Raw genomic sequence first — 17,406 nt, 5'->3', positions numbered from 1 at the left:
TGTAAAAACTACTTTGTCTAGCAGAAGCATGGTTTAAAAAAAAAAAAAAAAAAAAAAAAAAAAAATTTATATATATATATATATATATATATATATATATATATATATATATATATATATATATATATATATATATATGTCTATATGTATATATATATATATATATATATATATGTCTAGCAGAAGCATGGTTTAAAAAAAAAAAAAAAAAAAAAAAAAAATTATATATATATATATGTGTGTGTGTGTGTATATATATATATATATATATATATATATATATATATATATATATATATATATATATATATATATATATATATATATATATGGTCAAGATCTGCTCTTTATAAACATAAATAAATAATAAAAAATACATATACATATATATATACGTTTATACGTATATATACGTATATACGTTTATACGTATATATATATATGTATATGTATTTTTTATTATTTATTTATGTTAAATATTGTTTAATTTAAACATGAAACTAGTGATGCACTGATCCATACCAAATCCATAGCTAAAAATCCAGAGCTAAAGTTAAAAAGTCAGAAAACATTACCAAAAATGTAATAAAATATATTTCCCACTAATATTATTCCTTGTTTATTTGAATGAAATGTAATTATAATAAAAACAGCACTGCAAAAAAAAAACCTGCCTTGTTGAACATGTTTAGATGAAGTATTGCTAAGAACATACTGTATGTGCAAAATGGCCAAAGGACACCGAGCATGCACCGAATCCAATCTGGCAACCCTGAATTTATTGCATTATATCCAGACAAAAAGAAAAAGAGCCCTGCCGTGCAGATCACCGTGAACCGTTGTGACAGAGTAATTGGCAAAATATAATCACTTGTTAAAAGCCATTGTAATTAGTGTCAAGGTCGTTTAGATACAATCTTTCTGGCGTGATGAGAGCATGATAACGAAATGAAGGAGAATAAAACTTTTTTTCTAAATGCCCATGGAAAAATACATAAATATTTTAGTGACAAGATTGGACAGGATTAGGAACGAGTACATCAGAGGGACAGCTCATGTTGGACGTTTGGGGGACAAAGTTAGGGAGGCCAGATTAAGATGGTTTGGACATGTTCAGAGGAGGGTGAGTATATTGGTAGGAGAATGTTGGACATGATGCTGCCAGGCAGGAAGCAAAGAGGAAGGCCAAAGAGGAGGTATATGGATGTAATTAATGAGGATATGAAGCTAGTGGGTGCAAGTGTTGAGGATGCAGAAGATAGGGATAGGTGGAGAAAGATGATTCGCTGTGGCGACCCCTGAAGGGAAAAGCCGAAAGAAGAAGACACAAATATTTTTTTCTCAACAAAAGGTGGTCATTAGAATAAGAAATAATTAAGCAAGTAATTTAAACAAGTTTTTAATTATTAGATTGAAATGTATAGAGCGATTGTGATCAATTGACCTAGTGTTAACATGAAGTACAATGAAAATCTCATGAGGATGTTGACATTGCTGGCGTAACTATAGCATATAGCACTGGATGGCGCAGTGGTGGCTCAAGTGGATAAGGCTCTGGGTTGTTGATCGTAAGATCGGGGTTTGAGCCCCAGCACTGAGCCCCAAGTGACACTGTTGGGCACTTGAGTTAGTCCCTTAACCTTTCCTGTTTCATCTGTGATGTATCATATCTGCATCTGCGCTCTGACTCCAATCTCCTCAGTTGGGATATGCGAAGAAAAGAATTCCACTGTGCTTTAATGTATATGTGGTGATGATAAAGACGCCCCAATTTCATTTATTCAATTGCATTAAATTCAGGCAATTGAAACATTTACACTGATGCTGTGGGTTAGAATCTCAGCTGTTGTAAATCTTTTGCGAGTGAACTAAGGACAGACACATTTACACCATGAATAAGCAATACATATCATTAACCCGATCTCTAGTCGTGTATTTTTAACACGTAATCATGGAAAGTATATGCCATAAACATTTCAGGCATTCTGACACATTTGGCTCAATAGACTGGGAAATGTACCATATAAAAGCACAGACATTTTGGGAATCGTGTTGGAGATTTTCGTGGCACAGAACAATACAGTTTGCCGCCCTGCTGTGTGAGGATATGGATATATGTGAAGGTAAAGTTGCGGTTAACTGGCAGTTATTTAATCAGAGCTGGAATGGTTTCAAAATCTAGAGACCACTGTGCTGCTTCTCACCGGGATTGCTTTTTCAGCGTATTCACAGCAAAGTGGCTTTTACGAGCGAGGGAATATTTTTACTTTTGCTTTTTGAAATGCTTTATTTTCACTATAATGCAGCCATGTGGTGTAAGTGCAGGGTCAGATTCAAGTGTTCTCAGATTTTGCTCTGCAAACGAACCTCAACACAGCAGATGGCACGTGTGCTTAGTCATTTCTTTTAGTGCTATGTGCAAGTTTCAGGAAAATCTCTACATGCCTAAAAAGCACCGAAGCAACAGAAATTTGTATCAGTAAGAACCCTTAGAAGTCATTTTTGCAGACATTCTACACTGCAATCCAGGAAGAAAAACCTCTGGAGCCATGGTCATGGACTAATAATGTCTTTCTCCACTGTTTCAACATCTTGTGTAAACTGTTTTAATTTCTGATAGGATTGGCTTAATAGTTTTGCTTAAAACATTCTCTCACTAGGATCTTTCAAAACCAACCAGAAAAGCTTAAAAGACAGACAGACAGATCGATCAAACCTTCCCTTGCCCTTTCCTTGCCTTGCTCTTGCCTTGCCCTTGCCATTTCCTTGCCTTGCTTTTGCCTTGCCCTTACCCTTTCCTTCCCTTGCTCTTGCCTTGCCCTTGCCCTTTCCTTGCCTTGCCTTGCCCTTGCCCTTGCCCTTTCCTTGCTCTTGCCTTGCCCTTTCCTTGCCTTGCTCTTGCCTTGCCCTTGCCCTTTCCTTGCCTTGCTCTTGCCTTGCCCTTGCCCTTGCCCTTTCCTTGCCTTGCTCTTGCCTTGCCCTGCCCTTACCCTTTCCTTGCCTTGCTCTTGCCTTGCCCTTGCCCTTGCATTGCCCTTGCCCTTGCATTGCCCTTACCCTTGCATTGCCCTTGCCCTTGCATTGCCCTTGCCCTTGCCCTTTCCTTGCCTTTCCCTTGACCTTGCCCTTGACCTTGACCTTGCCTTTCCCTTGACCTTGCCTTTCCCTTGCCTGACCTTTCCCTTGACCTTGCCCTTCCCTTGCCTTACCTTTCCCTTGACCTTGCCCTTGCCTTGCCTTTCCCTTGACCTTGCCCTTGCATTGCCCTTGCCTTGCCTTTCCCTTGACCTTGCCTTTCCCTTGCCTTTGCCTTGCCTTGCTTTGCGGAATAATTATTCATTTAGTGGGAATACACAAATTCCAGCTATAATCAAAAACTTGGGCAATAAGGCATACAATCAAATCTTTCTTGTTTCCCTAAAGACAGCACAACATGCGGCATCCTTACAGCTGTGAATATTTTAAATGACACTTGAGTCAATTGAATCAGCCCTGAATCACAGTGTGGTTGATCTACAGAGCAGCATTGTCCTTGTGCAGGGTAAGAGGTGTGCCTCGAGACATTTCTCTCTCATGCAGGCAGGACTGTGCGCCAGCTCTGCAAAATCTTCGGACCAAAGACAGAATGTGTTTCCAATAACATCTAGGACAAGTCCATTAAACATCTTAAAATACAGTGAAAACAAATCAGGTACCTCGATCCATAAATCAGGCACTTTGCAATTTGCAGATTAGGCACATTTTACAGCAGTCAGTGCATATGTGGCAGGATTTTAGTGCTTGTGCAAAACATTTATTTATGTGCTTTCGTTCAGGTTTTTCTAAAGACTGTAATTCTTCATATTTGCTGTTCCACTTACTGCACTTTGACTTAACCATGGTTGACCACCATCTGGAAAAAAATCTATTACAAAATTCGCACCTTCATAATTTAAATCGCATGCTATACTGAGTAACATGATAAAGCCTTGTGCATTAATCATACTTTTTCTGTTTCGGCAGATAATGTTTTGCATCAAAGATATTTTCACACCTCAACTTCCTTTGAATTTTACTCGGCACCAGAGTGCACACAGCTGTAGTAGACGCTAAAGTAATAATTTTTGTTTGACAAGTCTCTGTATGGTCAAACACCATTACGCTATGCTGTAGACAATTATCCCTTCTCTTAGCAGTTTCCTGTGTATTAAAGGCGCGGTGCACAATGTTTAAGAAATGCTTCAGAAAACTGAATCGGGCAGACTAACAAAACAAATGTGTAGCCAATGAGCAGAAAGGGGCGTGCCTTGTCAATATGCGGCGGAGAGAGTGTTCAGTGCGCATGTCTGACATTAGCCGAAAGAGATTGAAAGATTGACATGGTGGATACCTGCTGTTACCTCTGCCTCGGGTTCTAGGTGTTTAAAGTCTTCTACCATGTGAAACGGAGCAAAACCTTTCAAGACACAGTACTAGAAAAACACATTTTACCTGTATTACCATAGTATTACTCATTGAGTTCATTTATTGATAAAAATATCCCCTCGGCCAGCTGCCCCAGCAGGTTCCGCGTAATAGTTGCCTTCGTTGCGGATGTATGTGTGGGGCGGAGCTATCTTTAACTCAACTTGCACACTTTGAACCTCATTTACATTAAAGCTTATAGCAGGTGAATATTTACAAAACGACTTCCAGAATGAGCAGGTCATGCGGGATTGGTCAGATAAAGCAATCCGCATCTGATGTTCAACCCGTACTGAATCAGTGCATTCACAACAAATGGCAAATGGAAAGAAGTGAATGTGTACATAACAAACCATATGAAGTGAATCCAGCAGTAAACCGTAGCCATAATTGAAGGCGTGATCAGACTGTGTATACTAGATTCAGAATTGGTCACTCAAGACTAACAGGTATATTTATTGAAAGGGGAAGAAATAATAAAAATATCATGAGTATAAGACACATTTTAATAGAATATCCAGTTTTAAATGAAATTAGACAAAGTTTTCGTTCAGAAAATATTTGAATAGACATTTTTAATAAGGTTTTGCCTGGAAGACTTTCTATCACAGACTAAACTTAAAGGTTTTATATGAATGTTATCATTATTGCTACATTTGGTATATATGTATGACTGACCTAATCATTTGTTGTTGTTGTTAATAACATTATTATTACTATTTTTACCACTATTATTATTATTATTATTATTATTATTATTATTATCAACATTATTATAATTTTGATATAAAATTTTGACATTTCTGTGAATATAACCATTAAGCAACAAGTAAACAATGTCCGCCATGATTTTGTACCCCTGGAGCTTGAAGGTTAAGGGCCTTGCTTAAGGGCCCAACAGTAACAGCATGTCAGTGCTGAAGCTTAAACCGCCAACTATCCAAACAACAACGTAGAGCCTTAACTGCTTAAGCCGCCACTGCCCACTTTTTAGCACTATGGATACAATTTCCAAAGACTTTTATAGTTGGCAACTGCCAAAAGAAAGCAGGCTAAACATTTCATGAAGCAGCCAAAACTCCAAAATGATATTATACTGGAATTATATTCCAGACCACCATGGCATGGCTTAGGTCAGTGTCACTTAACCTGACCATATCTAATTTACTTCAGGCCCAAAGTACTTTACTTCAAGTCTAAAAAACAGATGATTGTCATGGTCATTAGCCTCCTCTCTGCCAGGTTCTGACTCACGGCTATTTCAGTGGAAACGAGTTCTCATAAAAGCTACAGTTTAATGCTATACACTGTAATGTGTTATACCCTGTGGTCAGTTCGGTATGTGTTGTGTCCACAATGTATTACAGTGTATTAAGCATAGAATACGACACTTGTAGGAAATACTTCAAGGCAGTCATATGGCTTAATGTGCAGTGTTTTTTTTTTTCATATAGTTGTTCTCAACTAATTTCATGTTAGGAAGTGTCACCTCTGAAGAGCGTGCCCATGAACGTTGAGAAGTTCTCTAAAATGAATCCACCACATGAACAACGGCACACGTGGTGTTGTGTTATGTGAAGGAAAGACTCTACTGCTACCCACTGAATTGCTATATTTTAATAAAACAGCACAGTCTAGAGTGTGTTAATCTGCTTATATCACTATACATCACTATAACTGGTATTAAAACAATTATAATGTTTAATTTATTAACTCTTTCTGTCTGTCTTTCTTTGTCTGTGTTTCTTTGTCTTTTTCTCTCGATCTCATCTTAGAGAGATGGCTCTTTGTCTCTCACTCTCTCTCTTTTTTTCCTCTCTCTCTGTCTCTTAGTTTCTCGGTACAATTGTGTGCTTCTAAATTTGTGGCAGTGATTTGGCAGGAACCTCAAATTGCTGGGTATATCAGAACAGCTGAGCCCCTGGCTGTCTTTAGATGATGTCTAAAGACCTTCTAAACCATGAAGTATTAGTGTGGCAAGAAACTTGGCACAATAATTTTTAAAAGGTTTTAAGTGCTTGTTCATCTCCCGGTCGAGTTTTAGACTGATGGTATTTGTAGTCCTGGACCTTGTAAACCAATATCCATGTATTCATTGGAAAGTGTGGTGCAGTGTCAATGAAATATCAGTGAAATGTAGAAATGTTGGAGCAATTCAATGAATTGTTGTTATCAGTTATCTGACACCAGATGCTAAGATGCCCAAATAACCTTTAACTGTGTAACTCGGGATATCTTTTACCTGATTTGTCACACCATGCCCTTTAGTGATGTTACATGTAGTTGGAATGTCACCATTAATATTAATGAAGTGGTTGAACTTTAAAGAGCAAGAGCAAGAAAATCTCTTCAGTTGGCTGCTTCTTTCCATCAGTAAGAACTGTAGGGATTCTTGGATAACTTGTGTGTTTTAATCCAACGTTCTGGGGTAATGCGAGTACGGCAATCTGCATAAAAATGTCCTAGGATGCTGTGGGAATGCAGGAAAGTTTGCAGCTTGTGTCATGTCCAAAGTTGTGTATGTATTTTTGCATAGTATTAGTCAGGTAGATTTTTTTTTTTTTACAAATATTTAGTGTCTTTTGTAAACACCGTGTGTTCAAGCATTAAGTATTTGAATTCTTTTGAACAAGTGTTGCAACCGAACACTTGCCTGTCCCAACGAAAGGGGCGGGGCTTGTAGCAGATAAACGGAACACACATGGCTACCAGTTATAGTGGTAGACTTTGTTTTAAGCGGTAGTATCGGACTTGTTCCTTCCTGAAAATCTGTTTAGTTTTGTAATGACTTCGTCCTACTTATCAATCCTTCGAGCAGTTTTCTGTCTATATTTTACTTCTTTGTCCTTTTACTTTTTTTCCTCTATGCTCTGGTGCTGCACTGCTTCATAGATGACAAAACTGTTTTTGGTTTTAATTGCATGGCTCTGTAGCCTTCTGGAAAACAAGCCTGTTGTGGGGGAATGTCATGTTCGTTTTCATCTTCCATGCATAAACTACGAGCTGACTGGAAGGAAAGCTCTGAGTGTGAACATTCAGCCTGAGCTTAATGCTGACTCACTGAAAAACTTCCCCTAGGGCTCTGGTTTTAGATTTGTTCCTGGGGTAAAATGTGTAGCTTGCTGATAATGCATATTTATGATTCTCCCTTGTTTTCAAGGATTATTGTTTGTGGTAACAAGGTGTTTTCTAATTGATAATGAATGTGGATGAATTTTTTACATTTAAGATTCTGCAGAAGAAGAGGGATATGTACAGTGTATATATAGGTGTCTTAAGAGAAACTATTTACAAAATTCTTAGGGGAACCTATAGCTGTAATACGGTTTATTTTCTGAATAGGTTGTGACAGCCATCCTGGAGTCAGGGAAGAACTTGTCCAGAGAAGAGAAGAAGACCGAACGATGTCCGCTGCTCTACGAATGGCATAAGAAGCAGTATGTCGGAGCGGCACATGGACTGGCAGGCATCTACTGCATGCTGATGCAGGTGAGGGAAGGACGGAGACGCTCAAACATCATCTGTCTTTTTATCCAGCTCTTAATTAGCAGCTTTTTAAGAAAGACACATGCACAAATACACTCACATAGGCACAGAAAAACCCTTAAAGGTATCACTACACTTAATGGATTATATCCGTATGCTAAACTCTCGCTTATAATAGTAATTTAATAATTGGTTGGAATATTAAAATAATTCTAAGAGAAAAAAGGCATGAATACATGTTAACGTGCAGCAGAAGTAACGGGTTACACTGCTGCACTCGGTTATTCTAACAACGTTCATATGCATGACCTATTGACACCAGTACTGAAAAGATGGAAGCTTTAGTTTAATCCAGTGGTCCACAACCACCGGGCCACAGACCGGTACCGGTCAAATGCGGCAATGAAGCCTTCGGTACATGGAGACCAAGCATCCTGCATCATAAGATGAACCTTTGGAGTTTGAAAGAACAAAAAATGTGAACTACCAGGACAGAAGCAATCATTCAGGTCCGTGAAATCTTATGACTTAAATCTGGTTTGTGGAGCAGAAAAGATTAAGGGCCGCTGGTTTCCTCTGGGTGGCCTCTTATTTTTTAGTAAAGTAATGTACAGGGTTTCATAGGCCAAAGCAAACAATGAATTCGTGCCAGATTACTAAGTATGCGTAATGCTGATTTTATTTTTTTCCCCACAATGCACTAAGCATTAACACCTTTGTCATATCCATCATGGACATTTTCTGCAAGTGGTTTTCTTTTTCATTTCGGCCCTTATCAAAGTCCCTCGGATCTTTACGCCATTGAGTTAATCAAACTTATTCACCTAACCTAGTTTTAGATTATCGATGTAATTTCACTGTATTTTGAGTATAAAATGCAGATAATTATGAAGGCTATGCAACATAACCAGCTTTTGTTCATGTACGTATGCATTTATGATTATGTATGCCTGAGTGATGATTTATTTATACTGTAGCACCAGAGTCTACCCTGTAGGCCAGTGAATTGAAATGGCAGTAAAATAAAGACAGAAAACTGAAAGGATAAATAAGTAGGCCAAACAGTAATTATAAAAGTAAACAGATTTTCAGAAAAGAACAAATTTCTTTTTTTTTTCTATATACAATTCATTAGCAGTTGGAGTGCATGAAAGAGAAACACAGATTTTATTAGCTCTATATATCTATATAGCACTTTATATTTATTTATCTCTTTATAAATGCAAATAGTCATATTAAAAAAAAGAAATTAAAAAATATTGGATCATGTGGTGTGATTTGGGACATTTGGTTCCACCAGCTAACTCTGATACATGGTAAATGGGAGATTTAGCAATTTCTATGTAAGGGCCTTTTTACACCTGGTCACTTCATGTGTTTTCTCTGATCCGATAGCTACAGTATCTGATTTGTTAAAACTGTTCCATTTACATTAGGCCACATAAATGCGTCTTGGCGAATAGGATATCAATCCGATCTTTCTACTCCCGCCCAAAATGCAAATATATTTTACCTCATTACCGGGGTAAGTGAGATGGAACACGCTTTGGTGTACGCGGTTTTCAGAATGCAATCAAAAAGAAGACAAAAAAACTTGTTACGATGTTTATGCTACAAAAACAGCATTTACTTAACATCGATGCACGACTCCTGAGTCACTTGCGAGTGACGTACTTCTATTTGGGAGGAGTATAGCGCTGACGTATGTGGCTGGAACAACCACATTCATTTACACCTGTCCAGTTTCATCTGAAATGCGTCCCAGACCACCTCCTGAAGTGGTTTGAACGATCGGATTTATATCCGTCTCGAAAACGTTTCGGAGGGCATTTAGACCTGGTCTTTTTACCATCGTATAACTATCCGATCACAGAAAACGCATGAAGTGACCAGGTGTAAAAAGCTCCTAATTGTCTGTCTCTTTATTGTTCTTTTTGTCTCTGCCTTGAAAACAGTGTACCAGCACTAGGGCCCTGAACACATGCATTACTGATCTCAGGAGAAAACTTCAGCTCACTAATGCTAATGCTTGTAATGCAGAATTTCTGCTAAAGGCCTGTGTTGAGTCCTGTATTCAGTTCTATCTAGAATATCGCTAAATATTAATGTCCCATGACCCAATACTATGTGCAGTTAATAAAAACTTCTGTGTCCTTCAGGAAAGACTCCTGCTCTATAAATAATTAATCACAACATAAATCATTATAAAGACTTATTTGGTACATGGACGAGAGCTGTTTAAATGATGCAGCATTTACAGTCCTGGCTCCATGTTGTTCAGACTTTATTCAAGTTGGGGCTAAACATTGATTTAAACATGAATACCATGTATATTTTAGTATTTTGGGCTGACCAGCATTCCCATTATTCCCTCTACTATAATATGATCTTTACTTGGCTCACCTTTCTAATAATTTAGAAAATGGTGGTAAAAAAGGGTCACAGAGCATCTGGACACATCTCTTTTGACACTTAAGATATCGAGAATAAATTCATATTACCAAGTGTTCAAGTACTGATTATAACTGAACATATTTGTGTATATTCTACCAGTGTTGAGCCTTATATAAAGCACAAGCTATATGACCAAAAGTACAGTTCGTGGATGACGTGACCTTGACAGCCATATGCGGTTCTTCTCCAAACTGTTGACAAGAAATTGGAAGTACATAATTGACTAGAATGTCTTTTTATGCTGCTGTGTCCCTTCACTGGAACTAAAAAGCCCAACCCTGTCTCAGAAGGACAATGCCTCTGTGCATTTAACATTAAATTTAGATTTAACACATTTAGCAGACGCCCTTATTCAGAGTCTTACGTTTTTATCTCATTTTGTACAACTGAGCAGTTGAGGGTTAAGGGCCTTGCTCAGGGGCCTAGCAGTTTGGTGGATCTGGGATTTGAACTTAGAACCCTCTGAGCAGTAGTCCCACCCCTGATATATGTAACCTATATCCTCCAGACACCAACTAATAAAAAATAGATTTGATCTGCATAATTATGCATGAAGCTCTTACTAGTAGCATACTGTAACTTGCACATATTCTTGAACCCTGCAGCAACACACACAGACCCAGAATGTGATCTGACTCTTATTAGGATCTTTTGTTAGAAAGGTGTGGAAAGTGTACTCGTATGAAGTGTGTGCACGTGTGTGTCTTTGTGTGTTTCTGTGTGGGTGTCCGTTCGTGTCGGCACGTGTGGGTGTCTGAATGTGGCATGTGAGGGTATTGGACAGCCGGTTGGTTTGTATGGTGTACTTAGTGTCTGTGTTTTTATTCTCACATGAGAAGGTTAAAACGTTATGAGTTGTTTAAGTAATGTGTGATCTGCTCTATTCAGTTGAGAGATGGGAACTCTGTTATGGTGCTGTATTTGCCTCCTGTAGCGATCCACATCGCTATAAGAGGCACAAACACCAGCTTTCCTGATCAGACAATTTCAGGCGGATTATAAATTTTCTCCTTAATCATTTCCTTCCAGTTATTGATCTGCTCTCCTAATTGCACCATTTCAGCTCAGTCAGCGTTCGGAATGCTGATGAACCGTCGGCTCAATAATTGCCAGCCTACTTGTAGAGTTCACAAGCCGAACACTTGTTCTTCACAAATAACACCTCAGAAACACCCAGCAAATGGTCTTAGGGTGGTGTCTAAGCGAAGAAATGAATTATTAATAAGAGGCATAAATTGTTATGCTTGGGCATCATCCCATAAATGTGAATTAAAGTAGAGGAAGCTTGAAACACACACACACGCGCACACACACCTCATACAGAGCCTGTGAGCTGATTGGGTGGAGCTCATACATGGTTGCTAAGGCGATAGGGCTGTGCGTAGTAGTGACGCAGATGGACACGCGCCACTGCTCATAATAAAGCATTGTTCTTTCTTTATAATGGTACAGTGTGTGTCTGTGTGTTTATTGCATGAGGTTTGCTTGAATTCTGCCTCTTTGCTTGTACTGTATAGCTCAAAGCTATGACAATTGGCAAAAAGGCATGATGTACTGTCAGGGCAAAACGATCAGCCTTTAGGTCACTATGTGTTTGTGTAGGTTACTGAGAGCGGCTGTATTAGAACAGTTAAGTGGTGCTACTCACTACTGAAAATCCCTGGTTGGTGTCAGTAACGTTGGAACCGGTGTGCGTCGTCACCTGCAGCTCTGTCAGCAGTGATACCTGCAGCAGCTGTGCCAACACCGGGAACTCGTTTTTAATGGCGTCTGTTCAGAGAGTGCGCTGGCAGTGCAGTGAGACGGCACACAGCTGCTCTGTGCAAGCTAGTCTGACTGCTCATCTCACACCTCCGTCTCCTCGCACAGCAGTATGCCATTTCAATCAGGGAAAGCCTTCGACAGTGCATCACACCCAAGCCTGTTACTCTTTTACAGTACATTCGTCTAACCCCTGAAGAACAAAACCAGTAATAGCCTGAAGAGTGAGGGCAAAAGATGGGGTTTTGGTTCAAACTGAGCTTTTTTCTGTTAACAAATGCTTTTGCACATGTTCTAGATGTCACACTGTATTGTGGACTGTGGGGGAAGTGGTGGCTCAGCGGTCAATGCTTTGGGCAAGTAAACAGATGTTTATAAGTTTTATTTTTGTCACTTCGGAAAGGTTATTGTTAGAGTTAAACCACAGATCTGCTAGAACGTGGGTCAATACACAAACTTAAACAGGCGTATGCACGTTTGTGGGTAACATTCAGGGTGAACTGCACACACTGTTTTTGGATTAGGCATGAATGAATGAAATTAGCATTCAGTATTAAACAATAATACACACATGAGCTATTATAATTCAGCCCTGATGATGATCTCTACATGTCTCTACATGACGCTCTTCACCCAACATCATAATTTAACATCAATATTCTGGAAATGGTTAAGAAGTTAGTTCTGTTTCTGTCTTCTGTTGAAACGATCTACTCCTTTTATTGTAAGGACTTTTTTAATTGCAGATGATGTTACAAGTTTTCCTCTTCCATTTCTCATCATTATCAGCATTTCTCATCGCAAGCGGGCTCATTTGTCTGTTTTCTCTCTCTTTGTCTGTCTGTAGCCCATGGCTAAGGTTAATCCTGAGATTCTGACCGAGTTGCTGCGGCCAAGTATAGATTATGTGCGGCATAAGAAGTTCCGCTCGGGCAATTACCCATCGTCCCTCAGCAATGAGACAGACAGACTGGTGCACTGGTGTCATGGAGCGTCGGGCGTGGTTCACATGCTCCTCATGGCACACAAGGTGAGGTAAAAGCAGCAACCTGTATGCATGCATACACACACACACACACACACACTGACTCTGGATAGATATACCTATGCAAGAGGAAGCTTTTAGAGGTGTTTGGAAATTATTTCAAATTAAGTCAAATGTATTTTGTATTTAGATTTGTAAGAGTTAAAGGATAAACGGTGAAAATATTTATTTTCAGACTTGTCTAGAATCCCAGATCCCCGCATGTCTTTTATATTTTTCATCCATAAGTTATGTAAGAGATCAGCATTGATGTTCACCATGACAGCCAGAAACATCAGTGATAAGTTGATCTAAATGATTTGATGTATGCAAAAAGGATGATTATAAAGATGAATCACCAACATTCAATTCCCACAGCTCGGATATTAAACCTGTATGTTTAATACCAAGGTCAGGAAGTCCAAACACCTCTCATAGAATTTCAATACTGCTTGTCTTTCTCTAAAAATCCCATAGTGCCATCTAGTGGTTAAGCATTTACACTTGCGAGACACTGTACTGAAATATTAGCTATATTTCATTTACAGCATTTGGCAGACACCCTTATCTAGAGAGACTAGACCATTTATTTAATTTATACAGCTGAGCAATTGAGGGTTAAGGATCTTGCTTAGGGGCCAAACAGTGGCAGGTTGGTGGTCCAGGGATTCAAACTCACAAACTTCCGATCAGTATACAATAGAGGGTGACACGGGAGTGGATTTCCAAACCTCTCCCGTCCCACTCCCAAAAAAAAATCCCGTCCCATCCCAATCCCGCAAAAAATACTGGGGTAAATCCCATCCCAATCCCAGAAGAATGACTCCCATTCCCTCCCACTCCTGTGACCCGCGGGAATCCCGAAAAAATGTCAGCCTCTAGAAGTGAGCTCGACAGTCATTTTTTTTCCCCCCGAAGTAGTCGTTGCAGTGTGTTTCGGGTCCGACTCCATTTTTAATTTTCGCGGCTTCTAGAGAGTGCATGGGGAAGACGTCTTCTCCTACATTATTGGTGGTTGGCATACATTACTGCCACCAACTGTCACGGGCGTGTGGAGCACGTCATTCATTTAACCAGCCGTACCAAAGCAAACAGATTATATTTTTATTTATATCAAAGGTATATTTGTGTATTCCCAGGCCCGCCCACTCCCGCTGACATTTTTTCCTGTCCCGTCCCAGTCACGTGATTAATAGTGATTTTGTTTCCCATCCCACAGGATTCTCGCGGGATTCCCGTGACCCCGAAAAAAATGTCAGCCTCTAGTATACAACATTGTCACCACTGAACGTTACTTTCTTCCTATACTACCTGCATGTGGGCTTGATGCTCTAGAGCTTGTTATGAGTTAACATGAAGACCATCCAACACTCTGCACCAGTGCCTTTGTGATATGGGCTTTTAATAACACTCATTTGTAACAGTAATATTGAGCTGAATGTTGTTCAAGTAAAACAATCTGGAATGCAGAAGAATTTTAACTTATAATGGACTTTTTTTTAAAAATCACAGTTAATATGCACCTGCTCCAGTAAAACAAACAAAAAAACTTTCTCGCTTGTCATGAAGAGATGGGCCATTTGCTCTTACACACATTATCGCTCTCACACACATTCTCCCTCTCTTTCTCACACACACACACACACACACACACAAAATTGCTAATGCCTGAGGGCAGTTATGGGAAATCGAGCATGCACTATATTCAGGAACTCCATTTCCTCAGTAGCATGTTTAACTCTGCAGTTCTCATAAATGATGCTGTACCATGTAACTTGAAAGCGCGTGTCAGATGTGCATGAGGTGTATGAAACTAGGTTTCCACTCATCACAGTCACAAACGTCTTAAAATGTATGCACATTAAAATTGTTGATTGTTGAATAATCAGTTTTTTTTTTATTTTTTATTTTTTTTTTTTTATTTAAATCTAATTCAAATCCCGGTTTCTCGAGATCGCATTAACCGTGTTCTCGCCGTACCTGGTTGTATATACACTCTGTGGCTAAATGTTAGCGGCCATCCGAACCATCTCACTCGTATGTGGTTCTTCCTCAAACTGTTACTACAAAAGCATACAGTCTGTGTCTGCTGTACAAAAAGCTCTTGCTGTCATGTTCCAGCATGGCAATAACCCCTGTGTACAAAGTGAGCTCCATGAAGACATGGTTTGTGAAGGTTGGAGCAGAACCTGAGAGCCGTAACTCCCGACTGCACCCCAGACTTCCTCACCATCCCCACATCAGTGTCTGATCTCACTAATGATCACTAATCCCCACAGATACACTCCAACATCTAGAAAGCATGGAAAGCCTTTTCTGAAGAGTTGAGCCTATTAAAGCAGCAACATGCGACTGAATCTGGAATGTGATTTTCAGCAAGCACATACGAGTGTGATGACCAGATGTGTTCAAATATTGTGTTCAAACTGCTGTAATTCTAAAAAATATGATGCTCCTAGTTTGCATGTTCTCCCCGTGCCTCGGGGGTTTCCTCCGGGTACTCCGGTTTCCTCCCCCGGTCCAAAGACATGCATGGTAGGTTGATTGGCATCTCTGGAAAATTGTCCCTAGTGTGTGATTGCGTGAGTGAATGAGTGTGTGTGTGCCCTGTGATGGGTTGGCACTCCGTCCAGGGTGTATCCTGCCTTGATGCCCGATGACGCCTGAGACCCGAGGTAGTTCGGATAAGCGGTAGAAGATGAATGGATGAATGAATGAATGATGCTCCTATTGAAAATCCTTTCCGCACACTTACAATTTGTAATTCCAGGAAGTTTACTGTCTCAGGATGATTTTTATTTCGTCATTTGGCTTATTTATCAAGAATCTAAATCTGCATCTGGATTATTTCTGTTGTAATGTTAACAATATCTATTGTTAAAAGAGGTACATGAACAAAAATTGAACTTAATCGCTGGTGTTTTAACTGTAAATGAGCAGTAAGGGTCAGGGCATCTGTTATATATCGACTCTCCAGCTCAATATCCTGATGTTAAATAGGGTGAATATGAAAGAGAGCAAGAGTGTAAAGTTGTTAGCTAGGTACCACATAACTTATGCCACCTCTCAGCAAGGATGATGTTATTTATGAGTGAATAAACAAGCCTGAAATGAACGACTTAATCAGGAGTAGTCGAAAAATAATCACGTGTGTGTGTGTGTGTGTGTGTTCTTAGGTGTTTAAGGACGAGAAGTATCTGAAGGATGCGGCTGAGTGTGGTGATGTGATTTGGCAGAGAGGTTTACTGCGCAAAGGCTACGGCATCTGTCACGGCACCGCCGGCAACGGCTACGCGTTCCTCTCCCTGTACAAGCTCACACAGGAGCAGAAGTACCTATACCGTGCCTGCAAGGTATACAGCACCACACAGAGGGAGATTGTTCCACTCAGCAAATCCTGTTTGGTTTGATTTAAGTTTGTGTAGAGATTTAATGTCGTGTTATCTTCTGGATTTATTTATCTTTACTCCGCCCACTGCTAAGATCCAAAGGGATCAGCAGCTCTGGGAAAGCAGTGACGTTTACCTGATGTATAATCAGTCATTCTCTCTCCAGCTCCAAATTCAGATCACACCTTCCCACTGCAGCACCTTTTTTTTTCTTTTTCTCTCAGTCTTAGACTTGCAGCTTGTTTTAGTTCCAGCAGTGAAAAGCTGCCATTTTTGTAGCAATATTTTCCTGTCGCTAATAAGCTTATGTAAATGTGCTAAGCTAGGGATCTAATCTATGATCAGATTTGCAAATTGATCTCAGTGGTTGTAACATGGGTATTATAACCAGAGCATCATTGAATCTTAAATTCCAGGAATTTCAAGTGTATTTACAGTACAGCTTTTGTGCAGCTGTAACAAGGGAATTATTATTATTATTATTATTATTATTATTATTATTATTATTATTATTTTAAACTTGGTGAAAGTCTTATTCCATAAAAGAAGTAGAAAATAACAATAAATAAGCTATTTTCTAATCAGCCAATCATGTGGCAGCAGCACATTGAGATCATAAAGAGAGAGAGCCAAAATAAAGCCATTAAAGAGCAAAACACGTAAATTAAGCAAGGTGTAATATTCAGTGTTCTCTATTGGTAAACAAAAGAAGTCAGCAGAAACAGAAGTGGCGATTGGCGCGTTCACCGGCGGTTTGGCGAGTTTATTACAAAAAGGATTATCTAAATTATGGAAGACGTAACCGTCACAGAGTGTCTGTAAGACACAGAAAGAATTTCCAGGTCAAAA

At 39.3% G+C, this 17,406-nt stretch overlaps 1 protein-coding gene across 1 annotated transcript in view; it reads left to right on the top strand.

Moving 5' to 3' along the window:
- lancl2 (LanC lantibiotic synthetase component C-like 2 (bacterial)) overlaps positions 1-17,406 on the top strand; it is a 47,184-nt gene that overhangs the window by 20,937 nt on the left and 8,841 nt on the right. Inside the window, exons 6-8 of the mRNA XM_060869650.1 lie at positions 7,786-7,932; positions 12,992-13,174; positions 16,345-16,521. Of these exons, the coding sequence (XP_060725633.1) occupies positions 7,786-7,932; positions 12,992-13,174; positions 16,345-16,521 (507 nt within the window). The remainder of the gene's footprint in view (positions 1-7,785; positions 7,933-12,991; positions 13,175-16,344; positions 16,522-17,406) is intronic.

This window comes from Tachysurus vachellii, chromosome 5, assembly GCF_030014155.1.
Source record: "Tachysurus vachellii isolate PV-2020 chromosome 5, HZAU_Pvac_v1, whole genome shotgun sequence".
NCBI lineage: Eukaryota > Metazoa > Chordata > Actinopteri > Siluriformes > Bagridae > Tachysurus > Tachysurus vachellii.
This window is presented reverse-complemented; position numbering and strand designations above follow the sequence as displayed.